Source organism: Podarcis erhardii (assembly GCF_964252035.2).
Source record: "Podarcis erhardii genome assembly, chromosome: 9".
Taxonomy (NCBI): domain Eukaryota; kingdom Metazoa; phylum Chordata; class Lepidosauria; order Squamata; family Lacertidae; genus Podarcis; species Podarcis erhardii.
The window spans coordinates 18,452,375-18,475,392 of NC_138512.1; the positions used below are offsets into that span (position 1 = coordinate 18,452,375).

At 41.7% G+C, this 23,018-nt stretch overlaps 1 protein-coding gene across 1 annotated transcript in view; it reads left to right on the plus strand.

Moving 5' to 3' along the window:
• NWD2 (NACHT and WD repeat domain containing 2) overlaps positions 1–23,018 on the plus strand; it is a 65,912-nt gene that overhangs the window by 12,062 nt on the left and 30,832 nt on the right. Inside the window, exon 2 of the mRNA XM_081875610.1 lies at positions 18,722–18,810. Within this exon, the coding sequence (XP_081731736.1) occupies positions 18,722–18,810 (89 nt within the window). The remainder of the gene's footprint in view (positions 1–18,721; positions 18,811–23,018) is intronic.

Sequence of the window (23,018 nt, forward strand, 5' to 3'; positions counted from 1 at the left end):
GAAATACAAGCACAGTCTCCAGGTACTTTTGAAGTATAAACACAAACAGCACCTGCCTGGATCTGTATCGATCTGAAGCGACAGAGAAAGCACTGCCAATCTTTCTTTACACAGAGAGGTAATGATTTTGTGCCCCTCAGTAATCCCCTCAACACAAAAGCCCCAGCTTTTAATGGGAAGACATAATGTATAGGGAGCAAAAGGGGCACATCCTATTTTGGCAGATCATAACAAACAGCCAGTTTCCCCATAGTCTACAACAGAGTGCCCTTTCTGCCAAATAGTTGGCACACTTTTAGCCCAATTAATGAGGGTTTCCTGGACCTGTTCATCCTTAGTCAAAACAAAATAAAAAAATTCCTTCCAGTAGCACCTTAAAGACCAACTAAGTTAGTTCTAGGTATGAGCTTTCGTGTGCATGCACACTTCTTCCGATACCTAGAACTAACTTAGTTGGTCTTTAAGGTGCTACTGGAAGGAATTTTTTTATTTTGTTTTGACTATGGCAGACCAACACGGCTACCTATCTGTAACTGTTCATCCTTAAACATCCATGTAGGCGCAGTAGGTTTCGTTCTTCATAACTGCATGCAAGAGCCACATAATGTAAATAAAGCTCACAAATAAGGCAGCTGACATGGCAGAGAGAAGAATTCCATTCCTTTTGTAGTGGCTGCTTCAGCAGAGCAACTTTTATTTATTTCCTTATTAAAGCCCCAGCAGCCATATGCTAAGCTGTTAACAAATATTTTATGTTTAGATGCAACATGGAGATCTTTACTATCTTGCTGGCTTTCTTAGAACACAAATTAATAAGTAGTACATGGAGACGAGGTCGTATAAAATTGTTCTAGTCCTGCTTCCTTGAGTTATTGAGGGTGGGATATCTCACTCATCGTTGTTGGTGGGTTATAAACATATAAAACCACAGCATATAATAAATAATACAGTGATACGCTAGAAGAGCAGATAAGCACACCTGAAAAATTCATACTAAAGCCAACAGATACTGTTGGCAGTTCCCTAAAAATACATCATATACATCACATAAGAGCTTGCAGAAATAAATTGGATTCAAGCTGGTTCTGTGCAATAGGGTTCCAGCCTACACTGAAGCATACTTGCACTGAGGACTTTGCACATAGGCTTCACCAATGCAGACATCCATGGTGAAGCACGGACAGCAGCAGGTGTGTGGAAGGCATACAGGGCCAGGGCTGAGCCAGTGGCATGGTCCCACTGCTTGAGAGCAGTACATGTGAAAAGGATCTAGGAGTCTTGGTTGACCACAAACTTGACATGAGCCAAGAGTGTGACACGGCAGCTAAAAAAGCCAGTGCAATTCTGGGCTGCATCAATAGGAGTATAGCATCTAGATCAAGGGAAGTAATAGTGCCACTGTATTCTGCTCTGGTCAGACCTCACCTGGAGTACTGTGTCCAGTTCTGGGCACCACAGTTCAAGAAGGACACTGACAAACTGGAACGTGTCCAGAGGAGGGCAACCAAAATGGTCAAAGGCCTGGAAACGATGCCTTTTGAGGAACGGCTAAGGGAGCTGGGCATGTTTAGCCTGGAGAAGAGGAGGTTAAGGGGTGATATGATAGCCATGTTCAAATATATAAAAGGATGTCACATAGAGGAGGGAGAAAGGTTGTTTTCTGCTGCTCCAGAGAAGCGGACACGGAGCAATGGATCCAAACTACAAGAAAGAAGATTCCACCTAAACATTAGGAAGAACTTCCTGACAGTAAGAGCTGTTCGACAGTGGAATTTGCTGCCAAGGAATGTGGTGGAGTCTCCTTCTTTGGAGGTCTTTAAGCAGAGGCTTGACAACCATATGTCAGGAGTGCTCTGATGGTGTTTCCTGCTTAGTGGGGGGTTGGACTCGATGGCCCTTGTGGTCTCTTCCAACTCTATGATTCTATGCCTCTTTGTATATGTACAGCACCTTCATGTGCTTGACATGGAGGGAACATCAGCCGTGGGCATTTGGAACCTATTGTACAATTCTTCAGATCCCAATCTGTCTGGTGATGGTTGTTGTTGTGGTGGAGTTGGCATCCATCTGCCTCAAAAGACAGTAGAGTTCATCTCTGGGGGTGAATCCAAACTGCTTGTTAGTTGTACTGAAGTTACTTCCCCATGGTTCAAGCCTGGGCAGTGTGTATGGAGGTCCAGCAGAGGTTTAGGATCAGAGTTTTCCTTCTCCTAGGTGGACTACCTTCCCAGGCTGATGATCTGCCCCTCACTTCCCTGTACAGCACATGCAGAAACCCCCTTCTTGACCATTGGGCCCCCTATTAGTCTTATCTGGTCAGTCCACAAGAGCCTGTCTTTGTATGCAGGGGAATTCCCTAACTCACAGAGGTTTTGAGACCCATTGGCTACCCTCACCTGGTTTAGCCAGCCAACTGAAGCCATTTCCTGGGATGTGGCCACTGTCGAATGCTGACAGCTTCTTGGAGCCACAGGTGGGAGTTGAGTGCAGGGTGGGACCAAAGCATTGCTGTCAACTTTTCCCTTTTCTTGCAAGGAATCCTATTCGGAATAAGGGAATTTCCCTTAAAAAATGGGAAACGTTGACAGCTATGGACCAAAGGTGGACAAACTACTCCAGAAGAAACACAGCATGTCCCCAACCAGAGGTACTACTATCCTTTCTCTAACAACCCCCCACCTGTTATTTAGATAGTTTTATGCTGCTTTTCGCCTAAACTGGTTACCCTTTGCCGTGAATAGCATGTAATAAATCCACAAACAATTCTTGCTTGTGTATTGTACGTTGTTGACTTGGCATCATTGCTGACATGTGCCTTTGCCCCCATATGTTGTTGGAATCTGGTTGTGGGTGCACACAAGTACGGTATACGATTTGAGCACCAGGATTTTCAGTTTGAAATAAAAGACATTTCCTTTGTTGATTTTAATTTCATAAAATTAAAGTGCCCAGCAGGTACACTTCTGATAAAAAAAAGGCTTCTGGGGGAAAAACGTGATCATTGTATAGGTCCCTGTAAGCATTATTTTTAGTGGCAGCAGAAGAATTAGCACATGTCATGTTATGACTTTACTAATAGCATTGGAGTAGCTCAAGATGCTTTGGTGCTTATAATCTAGGTTACAGGAAAAAGTTTGATGATTTCAGCCAGAATAATAATCGAGGAATATTTTTAGAACTTGGAGCATTTTCCTTAATGTAAGCAGAGTTTAAGATAGCTACTTTATCCTCTTTTCTGGGGATTTAATTAAGGGAGGATAACAGAGGATCAGATCGGAGGGCAGAGTCAGTCATGCTTAAGTTCAAATAAATCTAGAATAACTCATACAAGCATAAAGTTGGAAAGGACTTCATGGGTCATTTAGTTCTGTTTACTGCAACTTGAGTCATCATCCATTGTGCCTAATTATTGACTTACGTATGTGGGCATCATAAGTGATGTTGGTGGTCGTCACTGGGCATCGGGGGGGTGGGGCGGAGTACCTGCAATTTACAGTGCTAGTGATTGCTTCAGAAAAGAGATGGCCTTGCTTCCTGATGTGCCCCTGGCATCAGCACATCCAACTCTTATCACAGTCACGAAAAGCGGAATGCACTCTTAAACTACCCATTATCACTTCCTGGTCCTTGCGTGTCATCTTTGTGTCTTCCTCAAATCACTCCTTAAAACTCACTCCCCCCCCCCCACCCAAAAAAATAACCCCACATAACTGAAACAAAGCCTAAGTACAGTGGTACCTCGGTTTAAGAACTTAATTTGTTCTGGAGGTCCGTCTTAACCTGAAACAGTTCTTAACCTGAGGTACCACTTTAGCTAATGGGGCCTCCCACTACCGCCACGCGATTTCTGTTCTCATCCTGAAGCAAAGTTCTTAACCCGAGGTACTATTTCTGGGTTAGCGAAGTCTGTAACCTGAAGCGTCTGTAACCTGAAGCGTCTGTAACCCTATTACAACTGTACATGCAACTACATGTAAGTTATCCCTGTATTCAAGCACTGGTAGCCATAGCTGAGGAGGAATTCCACAAAGGCCAATGAGTAGACTGGTAAAAAGGTAAAGGTAAAGGTAAAGGGACCCCTGACCGTTAAGTCCAGTCGCGGGTGACTCTGGGGTTGCGGCGCTCATCTTGTTTTACTGGCCAAGGGAGCTGACGTTTGTCCGCAGACAATTTTTCTGGGTCTATGACTAAGCTGCTTCTAGCGAAACCAGAGCAGCACATGGAAATGCCGTTTACCTTCCCGCTGGAGTGGTACCTATTTATCTACTTGCACCTTGATGTGCTTTTGAACTGCTAGGTTGGCAGGAGCTGGGACTGAGCAACAGGAGCTCACCCTGTCATGGGGATTCGAACCACCGACCTTCCGATCGGCAAACCCTAGGCTCCGTGGTTTAGAGGGAATTAGCACCTCGTCCCTCCTCTGCACCAATGATGGAAAACAAGTATGGTGCTATGGGGCCATAAGGCATGGCCCACTGTTCCTCTTCTGCCATTCCCTGGGAGACTAGTGAATTTCTTTGAAGGCTAGTAACTTTTGTGGGCTCTTGGTGAGAGGCTGATTTAGAATAGGAAAAGGTGGAGAAAGGGACAATGAAAAAGGATAAATAGGCAGGACCTGTCTTCTCTGCAACAAAAGGTGGAAGCGTTTGGGTGTTTTTACTTTAGAAAAAGGATGATGTAAGGGAGATATAGCTAGGATATGTGAAATGAGTGGTTATTTGGAAGATTAGAGAGGGCTTTTCCCTTCTCAGCTGCTGTGGAACATGGGGATTGCTCAGTGAAACGGGCATTGGGTTCAGGACAGACAAAACCAAGTATTTGCACACCTTTAACCAATCTAGAGAACTGGACCATAAAGAAGGCTGATCGCCAAAGAATTTATGCTTTTGAATTATGGTGCTGGAGAAGACTCTTGAGAGTCCCATGGACTGCAAGAAGATCAAACCTCTCCATTCTGAAGGAAGTCAGCCCTCAGTGCTCACTGGAAGGACAGATCCTGAAGCTGAGGCTCCAGTACGTTGGCCACCACATGAGAAGAGAAGACTCCCTGGAAAAGACCCTGATGTTGGGAAAGATGGAGGGCACAAGGAGAAGGGGACGACAGAGGACAAGATGGTTGGATAGTGTTCTTGAAGGTACCAGCATGACTTTGACCAAACTGTGGGAGGCAGTGGAAGACAGGAGTGCCTGGCGTGCTCTGGTCCATGGGGTCATGAAGAGTCAGACACGACTAAACGACTAAACAACAACAACAACAACAACCAATCTACAATATTAAAAGCAACTCCAGGAGATATCTGGGTTAGGGCTACAGAGAATGGAAATGGGCTTTTAGCCCTTTGTCTATGACATTTTTCTATGGAAACCACACATCATACTGCTAACTGCACCCATAGCAGTTTCCTCCAAGGGCTTGTAGTTGGGGTTATTAATAATGATATTTAATAATAATATTAATAGGAATTCTTCCTCACCCTTCACCATAAATATAAAAATGCAATTTTAAAATCAGCCTTAAAACAAATACCAGCAAGCATAAGAATAGGGTGGGTCCTAAAATGTCTCTCATGGGTCAAAGGCCACCTGGCACAAGGAGAAGATTTGGAGTGAAGTCACCCAGTTTGTTATTAACTCCTGGAGCAAGTAGCAAGCAAGCATGAAAACATGTAACTTTTCATCCTGTTATATTTAGTGTTTTGTTTCTATATATTGAAAGCTACCTTTTAGCATTGTTAATGAAGAATGCTACAATTTATGAATGCTGCATAGTATCTGTGGACTTGTAGAATTATCTTTTAAAGATGTGGTTTAAGGGAATGGCATATGGAGTTGGTGTCTTTTAAGTATGCAAAATGAGCTTCAGGAAGGATTAAAAAACACACTATAGTTAAGAGCTTCCAAGCAAGCCAAAATATGAAGCGATGGTTTAAAGCTGGCTTCTAGGTCCTCGTTTGTTTGCAAGCTATTAGCTATCACTCCTGGTTCAAACATAGCAGGAAGGTATGATATCTTGCTAAGATTTGATTGACTATGGCCACTACGGTGTGTGTGTTGTTTTTTAAGTCAAGTTTGGTATGTTTTTATACATTTATAATTGGCTAATTCAGTACAGTCATACCTTGGAAGTTGAATGGAATCTGTTTCGGAAGTCTGTTCGACTTCCAAAGCGTTTGGAAACCAAAGCTCCTGCAGCCCCATCGGACGTTCGGCTTCCAAAAGAACGTTAAAAAATCAGTACACTCACTTCCAGGTTTCGATTGTTTGGGAGCCAAAACATTCAAGAACTAGGCTGTTCAAAAACCAAGGTACAGCTGTACATGGTATTTGAGGCTGCAATCCTTAAGACTGGTTACAGTTGTGCTGCAAGTGCGTCTTCCGGAATGTAGGCATAATTACTTTTTATTAACAAAGCAGGGATTTGGCCATCTCCAATGGCCTAACTGAACATCCCAACCAGCACGGCAGTAGGTTTTGTTCAGTTAGGCTGCTCAAGGGTCCCCAGTTCATGTTTGGAGCAAGCAGCCTGATACTCACCCAACTTTATTTTTAGTCGTACGTAGCGAAGGCAGTGAGAGATTTTACTTTCTTGGGCTCCATGATCACTGCACATGGTGACAGCAGCCACGAAATTAAAAGGCGCCTGCTTCTTGGGAGAAAAGCAATGACAAATCTAGACAGCATCTTAAAAAGCAGAGACATCACCTTGCCAACAAAGGTCCGTATAGTTATAGCTATGGTTTTCCCAGTAGTGATGTATGGAAGTGAGAGCTGGACCATAAAGAAGGCTGATCGCCGAAGAATTGATGCTTTTGAATTATGGTGCTGGAGGAGACTCTTGAGAGTCCCATGGACTGCAAGAAGATCAAACCTATCCATTCTGAAGGAAATCAGCCCTGAGTGCTCAATGGAAGGACAGATCCTGAAGCTGAGGCTCCAATACTTTGGCCACCTCATGAGAAGAGAAGACTCCCTGGAAAAGACCCTGATGTTGGGAAAGATGGAGGGCACAAGGAGAAGGTTGGACAGTGTTCTCAAAGCTACCAGCATGAGTTTGACCAAACTGCGGGAGGCAGTGGAAGACAGGAGTGCCTGGTATGCTCTGGTCCATGGGGTCACGAAGAGTTGGACACGACTAAACGACAACAGCGAATATACAGTTGGTTTCTTATGTGCCTGATATGCAGCATTATGAAAATGAAAAGATAGACAGACGTAAAATTGAGGGAATTAAACCGGTACACTTTACCGACAGTGGCACATTGTGAAACTAGGAGTCTACTAAAAAAAGGCACTGTAATTAGGTCATCCCTGAACTGAAGTCGGGGCTCAAAACTCTTAAGGTATTATCTTCCCTCTGAGTACTGTTCACAACTACATTTACTGACTGTATTTAGCATTTCATGTGCTTTCTCATATGTTGCTCATTTTAAAAAGTGTGCAGTGGACTCCTGCTGCTGCAGAGATTACTTTACCAAATTATGTACTTTTCTGAAACTTGTTGCATATGGAGGAAAACCTGGGTGAAACAATAGATGGTCAAAAACCGGGTGAAACCAAAAAGCCTAGACTTGGTGTCAAGCCCATAAAATGATGCATATAACTTTCCTGATGCAGAAAAGGATATTGTATTGCAGGCACAGCCTCTCGTGTACGCAGTCATTGTCTTGGCCATGACTGCAGCCTGGGCCAATATTATTCAGCAACCGTAACCCCCATCCAGGTCCTTGAGTGGGAATACATTTGACAGCAAAGTCAGCTTCCTTGTGAGGAGAGAACACTGGAGATCTATTACGTGTTTGTCATATTTGCAAATGCTATATATTTACAAATATGTAGATGAAGTAGACCTAGACAGCATCTTAAAAAGCAGAGACATCACCTTGCCAACAAAGGCCTGTATAGTTAAAGCCATGGTTTTCCCAGTAGTGATGTATGGAAGTGAGAGCTGGACCATAAAGAAAGCTGATCGCCAAAGAATTGATGCTTTTGAATTATGGTGCTGGAGGAGACTCTTGAGAGTCCCATGGACTGCAAGAAGATCAAACCTCTCCACTCTGAAGGAAATCAGCCCTGAGTGCTCACTGGAAGGACAGATCGTGAAGCTGAGGCTCCAATCCTTTGGCCACCTCATGAGAAGAGAAGACTCCCTGGAAAAGACCCTGATGTTGGGAAAGATGGAGGGCACAAGGAGAAGGGGACGACGAGATGGTTGGACAGTGTTCTTGAAGCTACAAACATGAGTCTGACCAAACTGCGGGAGGCAGTGGAAGACAGGAGTGCCTGGCATGCTCTGGTCCATGGGGTCTCGAAGTGTCCGACTAAACGACTAAACAACAACAACAACAGATGAAGTAGAAAGCAAGCGGGCACACAAACAGGCATTGTTAGTCCTAAAGCAGTGTCGGATCCCATATGCGACTGCACACTTTGAACCTCCCCGAAGATGCATCTTGTCAGCTAGCTGCAGCAGCCCAAACTACTTTATTATTGTCATGTATTTATTTATTATGGCCCTTTATACAATGCCATTCAACAATCTGCATTAACAAAAATAATATAAATAAAATCAATATTTTTAAAATGAAATAAAATTAATATGATTAATATATTAGCATGCCTTCATTCCTGAGGGAATCCTTTCCCTAACCTTCATATGCACACACCAGACACCTTAGCATGAACCTTGAGCTCTTTGAAGAAAAGTCTACAAGGACCAGAATTACTGCAATCAAAATTAATTTGTAAAAACAAGTACTCCTTGTACTCAGAATATGTTTCCTGGGTGATTTCTAAAAGGAAAAGAAATGTGTGACAACAACATAATGACAATCAGAAGTAGCATTGCAGTTAAAAAGTAGATGGATGCAATGAACCAAATCTATTGAATTAACGAGACACGGTGTATCGTTTATTTGTATTTAAAATACAGAAGCAGTTATATATTGAAACCCGAAAGACTGCATAGCAAAAGTGTAATGCTTTTGTTATTACTCATTAATATTCTGCCAGCCCTCTCTCTTTCTTTGCACCAGTAAGCCAGACAATCTGAGCATGTAATAAAATGCAGGTGACTGATATAAAATTTGTAGATCATGAGGTAGTTGGTGGCCTTCTCACTGCACCCAGCCTTAATGTATGTAACAATGTTTTCTGAAGCATTTTGGAACGGTTCAGTTTGAATAGGGTGTTGTGCAAGGTGTCATTTGTTTTGTTCCTGTGCCATCACAAATATCTCGTTCACAAGACTCTTAAAAAATATTTCTTGTTAAAGAATGAATGTGAGCAAGCCAAACACACAAACAGCATGCATCTCCTTTTACATTTTTTTCAAGGGGAAAGGCAAAAGTTGTGAGTGAACCAGTGTTTGATATTCTCATATGATATGTTCCAGGCAAGCTGGAATTACACTGTAGGTGAAAATCCCATTGTGAGCACTTTTAAAATCCCAAATCACTATGGGTAGTTTTAGTAATCTGTCACTCCAAACATTAATCTGCGCCTGGGTTGCTGCTCAGGAAAGGAAAGTTTGCACAGGAAGTGAATTCCTCTGAGGATAAGCAGCTTTCATATTCCAAAAGCAACCTTTTTGGTGAGTCAAGTGCACCTTCAAGTGGGGAAAAACATCTGTTAGTTACTAGATGTTTGGGGAAACACTTAGCTAAAACAGCAATGTACCGTATTTTTCGCTCTATAAGACGCACCAGACAACAAGACGCACCTAGTTTTTGGAGGAGGAAAACAAGGAAAAAAATATTCTGAATCTCAGAAGCCAGAACAGCAAGAGGGATCACTGCGCAGTGAAAGCAGCAATCCCTCTTGCTGTTCTGGCTTCTGGGATAGCTGCGCAGCCTGCATTCACTCCATAAGATGCACACACATTCCCCCTTACATTTTCGGAGGGAAAAAGTGAGTCTTATAGAGCAAAAAGTATTCTCTTCCATGGTGAGTAAGGTTATCAAAAATGTTATAATTCTAACGTATCTAGAATAAATGTTATAATTCTAACGTATCTAGAATAAAGAAGAGGGAGAAAGACAGACATCCATCAGATTCCATTGAGTTCTGTTTATTATTATCAGATTGAGGCCAGCACAATTGCGAGTCCATGTGCTAACCCCCCGGCCTGGGATCCAGCCCATAAAATAAGGAGACACAACAACAAATGTATGGGATCAAATTAGGCCAAAACTTTCAGATGTAGAAAACCTTGGCTTAGTAATAATAATAATTTATTATTTATACCTCGCCCATCTGGCTGGGCTTCTCCAGCCACTCTGGGCGGCTTCCAAAAAAACATTAAAATACTGTAATACATCAAACATTAAAAGCTTCCCTAAACAGGGCTGCCTTCAGATGTCTTCTAAAAGTCTGGTAGTTGTTCTTCTCTTTGACATCTGGTGGGAGGGTGTTCCACAGGGAGGGCGCCACTACTGAGAAGGCCCTCTGCCTGGTTCCCTGTAACTTGGCTTCTCACAGTGAGGGAACTGCCAGAAGGCCCTCAGTGCTGGACCTCAGTGTCCAGGTAGAACGATGGGGGTGGAGACGCTCCTTCAGATATACTAGTCCTTCAGATATACTTAGGCATTGGGCAGCATCCCTCTCAGTCCCGGTTGGGACTGAGGATGTGCAGGGCAGACAGGTGTTGTGAAGGGGACTGTAAAATGTGAATTTATGCAGTGTGCCCCCCACTTCACCTGATGCAGGGAGTTTGACCTTATGCTCTAGGCCAGTGACTCCCGCAATCAACCCTTTAACGGGCACGGCATACGCCACCACATGGGGGTGCATTAACAATGCTAAACCCCCCCCCCATTCTGAAGATAGACTATAGGATTCTATCCAAGGCCTAAAAACCACCAAAGATGTGATAATTGCTACGGGCAAGGCAAAACCCGCAGAGCAGGGAAAATCCCTTCCTGGCTCTGGGACACAGCAACCATCGTTCGACCGTAGCAACGCCCATGGACCTGAAAAGGAAAATGTTAGCCTGCAAGAAAACCACATGAAAATTAGAGGAAGGGATGGGTGGGTGATGCCCTAGAGACCGAATGGAGAGATGGTTGGCTGGATCCCAGCAGAACTTGGTCTTTGCTCCACCCCCCCAGCTGGCCGCCAATTGGGTAGCCGGGGAGGGGGAGGAGCAATAGCCAACAACTGAAGGGGGGTGTCACCCTGGCACAGGAAGCCCACTCATGGTCGCAAACCCTGCCCACTGCTTTGATGAGCGAGTAGTAATTACTTTCAGAAAGTCTGTGTACCTGGACTCGCATGTATACAGCCACCACTATTGTATGGTCCTATACACAGTGCTGAGAGATTTAGGATTTTTTGCTGGAGTTATGGCTTGTGCTTGTTATGGATGTGTGTTCATCTATGCCCACAAGAAGCTCTTGCGCAACGAAACAAAGAAAGCTTGTTTATTATAGAAAACAGGAGTGACATAATATATAAAAATGCTGTGTGGACAGCAAAGTTACAATATAAGCAGGTTTTGTTGTTGTTGTTTAGTCGTTTGGTCGTGTCCGTCCTCTGCGGTCCCCTTCTCCTTGTGCCCTCCATCTTTCCCAACATCAGGGTCTTTTCCAGGGAGTCTTCTCTTCTCATGAGGTGGCCAAAGTATTAGAGCCTCAGCTTCACGATCTGTCCTTCCAATGAGCACTCAGGGCACATCTCCTTCAGAATGGATAGGTTTGATCTTCTTGCAGTCCATGGGACTCTCAAGAGTCTCCTCCAGCACCATAATTCAAAAGCATCAATTCTTCGGCGATCAGCCTTCTTTATGGTCCAGCTCTCACTTCCATACATCACTACTGGGAAAACCATAGCTTTTACTATACAGACCTTTGTTGGCAAGCTGATGTCTCTGCTTTTTAAGATGCTGTCTAGGTTTGTCATTGCTTTTCTCCCAAGAAGCAAGTGCCTTTTAATTTCGTGACTGCTGTCACCATCTGCAGAGATCATGGAGCCCAAGAAAGTAAAATCTCTCACTGCCTCCATTTCTTCCCTTTCTATTTGCCAGGAGGTGATGGGACCAGTGGCCATGATCTTAGCAGATTACAATACATACATGCCTTAATTAAAGAGCAAAGGATGCCATAACTTTTCTAAAAGGTCTACAGATACGTGACCATAGACTAAAACTAGAGGTAAATGTGGGGAGGAAAGTATACCTGTCCTTAAAGCAAAACAGAAGTATCCTGAGTCCTGGGGAGCCCAGGTTAAATTCCGTCCTCTTGGAGCTATGAGAGCCAACTCAGCTTTGAATCTACTGTATTTTTCCGTGTATAAGACTTGGTTGTTTTTTCCTTTTAAAAAAGTCAAAAATTAGGGGGCATTTTATACTCTGGACCATCTTCCCCCATTTTCTTCAATCTGAGTCCCCAAAAATAGGAGGCATCTTATACATGGGGGCGTCTTATAGATGGAAAAATACAGTAATTTATATATATATACTGGGTCTTCAACCAGGCACCTCTTGAGCAATGTGAAACATCAACCCCTGTGATTGCCAAGCAATCACAGTATGGTGACCTGTGGGGTTATCACCTTGGCCTCCAGCTCAGACTATTTACTTGTTTGAAGGTAGCATACATCTGAAGATAGCTAGGAGGAGGAAAAGGAAGCTTGGAAGAACAGTGAAAAGAGAAGAAAAATCCACCCAAGTACATCTCCCCCATGACGTTTTTCCATATCTGTGACTTCCAATTGCAAGTGCTCTACATTTACAGATCAGCTCAAAAGGGCAAAAGAAAGCTTCGTCAAAGCCTTAGATGCAGTTTGGACTTGGAGCTCAAGGATCTCTTGAAGGAAGGCTGCTGTACCTAAAAAAAAAAAAACAGTTTTCTCTATACAATGGCAACTCCTACACTTTCAGCTTCTCTAATGTCGGGAAAGGGGGTTGAGAGATTCAGATGAAAGAGTGTGCAGAAATTCAGATAGCTGTGATTATTGGGGCATTATATGCAGAGACAACATTGCCATAACACTAGAAGACTGACAGCTTTATTTTCCTCGGTGGTGTTCAAAAGCTTTTTGTAACATGAGCAGCACACAGGATTCAAAGCAATTTCGCTGAAAGAAATGCTGCTTAGTGGGAATTATTTGTTTGCTGGATATTGTTGTGTGTGATTGAAATGTCACTCCCTGCCCCCTATATTTAACAACAGATTCAAGCCGATCTTTCCCAGTTACAAACAGCAGTGGACTGAATAGAGCAATACACAACATGATATACTAATGAATGTAATTGGTGATCTATTTACTGACCTATTTATTCCTAGTTTTTCTTAGTTGCCCTTCACCTTAAGGTCCCAGGCTGGGTTCAATGAAGTAAAACTCAACCACGAAATAATGCATAATGAACAAACCATAAAACCAGCAATAAAAGCATGAAGCATAAACTGTAACTGATAACGCCGTTTACAGGGAGGTCAGTGAAAAACTCACACTATGCTTTTAAAGGCCAGAGTACAGTGGTCCCTTGGTTCTTGGAGTTAACCCGTTCCAGGATTAATCCGTTTGACTCCCGAAACTGTTCAGAAACCAAGGTGTGCCTTCCAATTGTCTGCAGGAGCTTCCTTAACTCAAGCAGAAGCCGTGTTGGATGTTCAGCTTCTGAAAAACGTTCACAAACTAGGACACACCCTTCCGGGTTTGCGGCATTCGGGAGCCGATTTGTTTGGCAACTAAGCCACTCGGGAACCAAGGTTCCACTGTATATAAAAAGAAGGCCCTGCCATGAGCTACTGGCCCCTGAGACTTCTAAGGATGGCAGCGCTGTCAGCAGGGCCTTTGCTGATCTCAGTACGACAACTGGCACGAGAGGAGAGGAGATGCTCCTTCAGATATTTGAGCCCCAGGTTGCTTATGACTTCATGCATTAACATAGACACCTTGAATTGGGCTCAGAAGCAATGCAGATGTTTCAGGTGTAATAGGAGTTTTTACAACCATGGCGGACTTCATTCTGGCTGCTTCATTCTGCACCATTTACAGCCTCCATGCTATTTACCATATATTTTTCTCTATAAGACTCACTTTTTCCCTCCTAAAAAGTAAGGGGAAATGTGTGTGCGTCTTATGGAGCGAATGGAGGCTGCGCAGCCACCCCAGAAGCCAGAGCAGAAAGAGGGATTGCTGTTTGCACTGCGCAGCGATCCCTCTTGCTGTTCTGGCTTCTGAGATTCAGAATATTTTTTTTTCTTGTTTTCCTCCTCCAAAAACTAGGTGCGTCTTGTGGTCTGGTGCGTCTTATAGAGCGAAAAATACAGTATATGCCAGTTACAATTGTAATCATCTCTAAGCTGCGTACAACAAACGTAACAAATACAATAAGGATAAAATCAATTAAAAACTACCCATAAAATCATAAATGACTTCAAATGCCTGCTGAAATTACTGATTTGTTTTTTTGGGGGGACTTGTTATATTAATTGTTATATTAATGAATGAATTTCATTAATATGGCAAGGGTGAATTTGGCATAGATAGATAGATAGAGAGATAGATGATAGATTGTGAGCAGCCTGCCTGAAGCATTGAGGACTGGGTAAGACTGATAACTGAGTGCTTCATTTTGCCAGTCTGTCATTCAAAATGAAGCCGGGACTGAACTAGGCTGCCACTAGCTGTGTAGCCCTTTTGTGAGTTCTGTTTTTGTGTTTCACCTCCTGTTGATCGTGAGAAAGGCTATCCTTTAATCCTTGCCTCTTAAGCGCAATGAGACAAACAGAGTGGTGTATAGGTTGGTGGGAAGGTTGAACACAGGCAGCATAAGATAACGTTACAGGATCTTAAAAGCGGTAGTGTTGAGATTGAATGGCCAGAAGCAAAAGTAGACAAGGACCTGTTCACTTTTAATAGGTGCACAGAAGAGCAGGCATTGCAATCTGCATCTGCTGAAATTCTCTCTTTTGCCTCTGCTCTATTTTTTGCATCTGCTATATTGTCATCTCTGATACAGTCCCTGCGCAAACATGTCATACTAAGGATTTTCAGCAGCTCAACCAGCCCTGTAGCTGTGCTTTTTTTTTTTTTTAAAAATATTTTTATTAATTTCACAGAATAAAAAAGAACAAAAAATAAAATACAAAAGTTTCATAAAACATATTTCTTTTACAGGATCTTTTGGACTTCCCCACATCTTCCCGAATCTGCATTATTTATAAAACCAACTTCAGCATTTTGTTATCTTATTTCATCACTTATTGTATCTTTCATTTTGTCATATTACCCATTTCAATATATTTGTAACCCAATATTCATAATATGAAGTCTTCAACTATATTATTATCTTATTTCATTACTTATTGTATCTTTCAATTCATTATTATATCTTTCAATTCATTACTTATTGTACCTTTCAATTTCATGTTACCAAAATCAAAGTTATTGTAACCATAGTCTTATATGTTATAGTTAAAACATAATGCAATAAAAATTTTCCTTAATTTCACCTCTCTTTTCTTGTACCTTAGTTTTCATTTCACCTAATTACCGTTGCTGGGGCTAGTATTTCCTAAAAAGTGCATTTTCTTAACATTCATAGAGCTTATAGTATTTTTGCAAGTAATCCTTAAATTTTTTCCAGTCCTCTTCCATTTTTTCTTCTCCCAAGTCTCGGATTCTGCCAGTCATTTCCGCCAGTTCCATATATTCCATCAACTGCGTCTGCCATTCCTCCAGTGTGGGTAAATCTTGTGTCTTCCAACACTTTGCGATGAGAATTCTTGCTGCTGTTGTAGCATACATAAAAAAAATTCTGTCCTTCTTTACCACATTCTGGTCTACAATGCCCAGAAGGAAGGCCTCCGGTTTCTTAGGCAAGGTATATCTAAATACCTTTTGTAGCTGTGCTTTTTTTAAACAGCAGATGACCTCCCAGAATTAGGTGGAGAAACATTATCATTTGCTAATTGGTGCACATCACACTGCTGTTAAAGCTCCAACAGGAAGGGCCATTTTAAACTTGTAGGATTGTTCTGTCAGTCTGAAAAAACCTGTTATCTGTACACAGTCTTATGTGACTTGTGACTTGAGACTTCAAAGACACTAAAAGATTCTTGGCACATAATTCATTTTTATTTATTTTTTTACAAACAGGCTCCCATGCCCACTAACACGCAGATTTCAGAATGCCTAATTAACGGGATACAAAAATAACTTGTGGTCCATTTCTATTTTGGCAGCAGGAAAAGGACATTTAAGTATGTATTTTCCTCCGCAGAAGGCTCGCGTTTGAAAACCTCCCTTCTGGCACAGCTCTTTCTTGTTTTATTTTAGAGTGAGCTAATCCCACAGACTTCTTATCATGAAAAGTCAGTTTAGATTTGTATGTAATTAAACCAGGTTATCTGTCATGCAACCTAATTAGTTCGTTCCATCTTAATTATGTGTAATTTCCTTTCCAAGCTCAGAAGCACCAGACCCTGGAAAGACAGGAAGGTGTGCAGGAATTTTTAACATACATACATACATACAAGAATTGGTAACACACTCTCTTTAAGTTGGAAGAGTTATTCTGCCTTTTAAGTGGTTTGATGTAGTGATCAGATGGGATTACCATGAGGAATTATAAAATATACATCAAGCCATTGTGTCCACGATGAATACATTGTGTTGACTGGGTTTGATATATTGACAATAATTTCTGATTAAATTCCTTAAGCTTCTACATTTATGCCATTTTTCCTCTACTGCCCATTTCTCTTGCTTGACAAGTCACATACTTAGCCCAGCTGCCAGTTGCTTTGCCAGGCATGCATCCTGGGCCATAAAGATAGTGGGCAAGATTCTTTGATGTAGCTTTTCTGATATGTTAAACTCAGGATGTTGATTGTAGGGCCTGGAAATAGTTTCACAGGAAGGTGATAAAGATGCCTATCTCCTTGCCATCCTTCCATCCTCTCCTGTTTACTCCTGAGTTTCTCTAGTCCTCTTTTATTTACTCTCAGATTATGTATGCATGCTCAGAGTAGTTAAAAGAATTTCTTTTGATCTAACTTTGTCCCCACTAGGGGTTTGTTGAAACGCTCAGAGGAAATCTGATTGGTTCTTATGAACACGGTGTAAACAGTTGCTTTGTGAATAAAACAACTTGGGCTGAGGGGTGGAAAGGCAGAGATTATTATACGCACCCTTCCCAGAGTCTTGTGCCTCTGTGTGTATTCTTATTAATCTGAGTTCAATCCTTCCTTTACTTTGTGAACGCCTCAGTTTGCAGAATAAACACACGTGCAAAAGTGCCAATCCATAGCTGATCCCTGCTTTAAGCACCAATATTCCCTTGCATTGGCGTTAATTGAAGTTGGCAACACAGTGGCTTTTCCTCTGCTTGTGTGGCTGAAGCCATGCCCACAAATTATTTTCTTGCAGTGAGATCATTCTTCTTGCAGGGGGTTGGACTAGATGACCCTCATGTTCCCTTCCAACTCTATAATTTTATGATTCTATAGTGGCAGGTAATTGACAGGTGGGTTGCCCCACCCACCCGTCAAAATCATCTACAGGAGTGAAGATCTTGCCTTCTGCTTGATTCCGTTCTCGACTATTATTTCAATCTATTTCAAGAGTACATGCTTAGCTTGGCCCACTATGAGGTCATAAGAAGAAACAAAGGATTTACCGCTTGCATTTCTGTCCAGATGAACCACTTAAGCTTAAGCTTGTTCAACCTCATCCACTCCAAAACCTTCTCCGGATAATTGATTGTTGCTGGAATAACTCTGATTGTGGATTATTGGACTGTTCAAAACATTTTATCATTATTTATTTATGATCACTGTTTCATTCTGATACACATTTGAGCTGAATTGCATATCCCCTTTTCTATTTTAGATCTCTTGTTGTGAGTGATCCTAGAGCAGGCATAGGCAAACTCAGCCCTCCAGATGTTTTGGGACTGAAACTCCCATCATCCCTAGCTAACAGGACCAGTGGTCAGGGATGATGGGAGTTGTAGTCCCAAAACATCTGGAGGGCCAAGACTCTAGGTCTAGCAAAGGGTATTTGCTAAGGATTTTGTCAGCCTAGGTAACCTTCACTTTTTCTTTCAGTTAAATGTAAAAATCTCCCATTCTTACAACATTTTGAAGTAGTTACTGAGAAAGACTGGATCTACTTTTATTGTGCTATGGTGAGCTACCGTAGTGGACTGTTTGACACACTACTCATAGCAAACTCAAGTCTGGTGCTAAGAATGCCCTTAACAGGGCTACAGTCAATTCCGATGCATTAATGGTTATATGTGTATCATACCTTAGTTTGCAAACTCAGGTTTGTCCCCAGCTTACATTTGCAAGAGTGTACTTACAAAAAATGTAGCATTGATAAATGATAAAGTATAATAGAAAATCTTTTAAAATGTTTATTAACTGTAACTGCTGGGCTGCTGCTAGCCTTCAGATGTCTCTTCTTCCTTGCTAACTGTAATAATAATAATAATAATAATAATAATAATAATAATAATAATAATAATAAATTATACACAACAGCACAAGGTTGAATTATTGGAGTGAGTGTTAAATTAAATATTGGTAAATGTCACAACAAGCAATTTGGCTCAACAAGATATTCCCTAGAGCATCAAATTCAGATTGCTGCATTAAGCTTGCGCTCACAGCTTTTAAGATTAGTGTTCTTTCCTGCATGAAACTACAGCGTTATTTAAGCCCACAGTTGTCACAACTATTGTTAACAAGCCTCGTTTCTTTGTTGCCTGCAGATACAGTAGCAGAAAGGAGCGCATTACGAGAACATGTGTATCCTAAACTACGAGAATTCTGCAGGGAAAACTACGGACTTGAATTTCAGGTAGCGTTTTCCTCATTAAATATTTAAGTTGTGATGCACATGCAAGAAATCTTTTAGATTGATGCTGTACGGTGGACCTTAAGGTATCATTCTATGCAGAATTTGTTTAAAATGCTCTAGGTATCTCCTGCTTGGACTACTGCAATGCGCTCTACGTGGGGCTACCTTTGAAGGTGACTCAAAAACTACAACTAATCCAGAATGCGCCAGCTAGACTGGGGGCGGCCGCCGAGACCACATAACACCGGTCTTGAAAGACCTACATTGGCTCCCAGTACGTTTCTGAGCACAATTCAAAGTGTTGGTGTTGACCTTTAAAGCCCTAAACGGGGGAGTGTCTTCACCCCCATCATTCTGCCCAGACGCTGAGGTCCAGCGCCGAGGGCCTTCTGGCGGTTCCCTCATTGCGAGAAGCAAAGCTACAGGGAACCAGGCACAGGGCCTTCTCGGTAGTGGCGCCTGCCCTGTGGAACGCCCTCCCATCAGATGTCAAAGAGATAACTACCTGACATTCAGAAGACATCTTAAGGCAACCCTGTTCAGGGAAGTTTTTAATGTGTGACATTTTAGTGTATTTTTGGTCTTTGTGGAAGCCGCCCAGAGTGGCTGGGGAAACCCAGCCAGAAGGGCGGGGTACAAATAAATTATTATTATTATTATTATTATTATTATTATTATTATTAAAAAGGGGGTGTGATCATTCCACACGTAGGTGTAGCTACACTTGTGGGAAGGATCGGCTTGGGCTGATTGCAACCCTCTCTTCCCTCCTCCTCCCTGGCTGACTCTTGGCTACAGACACATTCTATGGCACTGGCTACTATAGAGTGTCACTCTATATACCTCCACCCATTCCTCGCCTCTTCTTTGTCTCCAGCCCAGTAATTTGAGGAGGCCTTGCAGAAGAGAAGGGGCAAATAGATGAGCATGTGCAAGACATGCACTGGACTCCTGTTGCAAGTAACGGCCAGCATACTATGGTGTGTGAGTGACTGAGAGCCAGACAGGTTAGCGTAATAATGAAGGCTCCCATATCCATCACTTGCTTTGACCCCATGGGGATGAATTTCTTCTTTTTTTAAAAAAAAATAGTTTTTATTAAGTTTCTTACAAATATAACACGTACTACAACAAAAAACAAAAAACACACAAAATCACAAATATAAACAAAAGAGAAAATAAGAAAATAAAAATACATATCAACAAATACCCAAACAATACAAATTAACTGGCTATTTAAACTTCTTACGTCATTAAGAAGAGCCCTCCCATCTGAATTTCCTTGTATTTAAATGTAGCAGTTTTCTGATATCATTATTCAAACACAATATTCCAATTAAAATCAAATTTCTTAACTTTTCTTGAAGTTCTAAATCTCAATGATTTTACTAACTCTTACTTTCATCCTAGGCCTATTTAGTACTTTCAAGTAATTTTTAATTTTTAATGTTACAATATTTATTCAAATAGTCTTTAAATCGTGGGGATGAATTTCAACTTGGACGTATCAGTCGGACTTGCGTTTATAATGATTGGACTGTGCCTGTTATTATTCAACAAGCAAAGTGGCTTTGGCAGGGAACACACTTAACTGCTCCTGCATACATAGGTGTTGTTTGAAAGATGAGTTCCTGTGTCAAATCTAGGTGGGCACCATAGTTTACCTGCCAGTTTCTCCTTCACTCAGCGGAGATCACAAACGCGTTTCCAACTCCCCTAGCACCCTTCAGACATTTCCCTTCAGACCAGAGCTCCCATCAGCCAAACCAGCCGGGACGATTGCTGGGGCTGATGAGACTTGTAGCCCCACACATCTGGAAAGCACCACCTTAGGGAAGTGATTCATGAGTTGGACACAACAGGGATATTGAATTTTGACCAAATGCATTTGACTTTTAGGTTTTCTACAATGGTTCACAGTTTAACATGATTGTTGTTGTTGTTGCTTAGTTGTTTAGTCGTGTCCGAATCTTCGTGATCCCATGGACCAGAGCACGCCAGGCACTCCTGTCTTCCACTGCCTCCCACAGTTTGGTGAAACTCATGCTGGTAGCTTCGAGAACACTGTCCAACCATCTTGTCCTCTGTTGTCCCCTTCTCCTTGTGCCCTCCATCTTTCCCAACATCAGGGTCTTTTCCAGGGAGTCTTCTCTTCTCATGAGGTGGCCAAAGTATTGGAGCCTCAGCTTCAGGATCTGTCCTTCCAGTGAGCACTCAGGGCTGATTTCCTTAAGAGTAGAGAGGTTTGAACTTCTTGCAGTCCATGGGACTCTCAAGAGTCTCCTCCAGCACCATAATTCAAAAGCATCAATTCTTCGGCCTTCTTTATGGTCCAGCTCTCACCTCCATACATCACTACTGGGAAAACTCTGGGCTTTTACTATACGGACCTTTGTTGGCAAGGTGATGTCTCTGCTTTTTAAGATGCTGTCTAGGTTTGTCATTGCTTTTCTCCCAAGAAGCAGGTGTCTTTTAATTTCGTGACTGCTGTCACCATCTGCAGTGATCATGGAGCCCAAGAAAGTAAAATCTCTCACTGCCTCCATTTCTTTCCCTTCTATTTGCCAGCAGGTGATGGGACCAGTGGCCATGATCTTAGGTTTTTTTTTGTTTTGTTTTTTTGCCAATACTTTTTATTCAAACTTTGCAAATACACAAACCCGTATAAATGTACACTGTACAATTTGTCATATCACTAAACATAACAATATATATATAGATAAATTATAATTTCCCCTATTTATAGGGGGGGGGAAGAAAAAAAAAACACCTTGATATTTGAGCTCTTATTGAATCTTGGACTCCCCTCCACCCTATTGGTAAGTATCGAATAACTCCTACCATCACGTATTTTGTCTTAAATATTAAACATTCTCTGTTAGAGTTGTTCCAATGCCGCCAGTGCCCTCTCCAATTTATTATCAATGTACTTCCAATATTTACTCCAATTTTTATGAAATTTTTGTTCTTCTTGGTCTCGTATTCTATCCGTTAATCTAGCAAGTTCGGCATACTCCACCATTTTAATCTGCCAATCAGTTATACTAGGTATAGTTTCTGTTTTCCAGTTTTGTGCCAGCAAAATTCTTGCGGCTGTGGTGGCGTAAAGGAATATTAACTTATCTTCTTTTTTAATCTCTTTTCCCAGCATTCCCAGCAGAAAGGCTTCAGGTTTTTTAGGAAAAGTATATTTAAGAATCTTTTTAAGTTCATTATAAATTAGTTCCCAAAATCCTTTCACTTTATTACATAACCACCACATGTGATAGAAATCGCCCTCTGCCTCGCCACATTTCCAGCATTTTCTGTTCTTTAACCTGTAAATTTTAGCTAGTTTCACCGGTGTAAGATACCACCTATATATCATCTTCCACATATTTTCCCTGGCCATGATCTTAGTTTTTTTTTTTATGTTGAGCTTAATATGATTACAAGATATCAAAATATTATCTCTGAACAAAAAGCAACTAGGAAGAAAAATAAATGCATTTTAAAAAATTGAAATAACTCCACCAATCATGGCTAACGCTAACCCAAATGAAATGTGTAGAAATCATGGTTTATAGACAGTGGATTAGTTGGGCTAGTTTTGGGGATATTCCCATTGGCAGGGGAACCCACAATTTTCTGAGTTCTCATTTGTAATAAGACACATATATGATGTACTCAATGGAAGGGCAATATCTGTGGCCATTATCTGTGACCTCTGTACATGCTCAGTTCTCACTGGGCCATTTTTGTTTTGCTCCATTAGGAGTGCTATGTTTTGTTTTCAAAGTATTCACTGACATCAGAAGCAACATTCCTGTGTGCCTTTATACTTCTGCCAAACCTGGGGTTTAGCGTAACAATGCTGATATCTTCATTTTGTTTCTTACTGATTTTGGCTACAGTTCTGTCAACATTCACCAGCAGGTAACATTACTAGAGGAAGTAATTCCAGTACCTAGGAAAAGTTATTTTGAAACCAATTTTTTAAAAATCAGTTACCTTCTAATCCTCAGATAAAAAGGCTGATTTTGGTAATTTGTTACATATTGTAAATGTGTAAATTGTAACCGAATAAGGTAACAAAAGGCATCATACAAATGCCTTGAAAATATATACAATATATATTATCCTTTAAGGACCTTTCGTGCCTACAATTTGCAGTACAGTACAATGGGACCTCGGGTTACATACGCTTTAGGTTACATATGCTTCAGGTT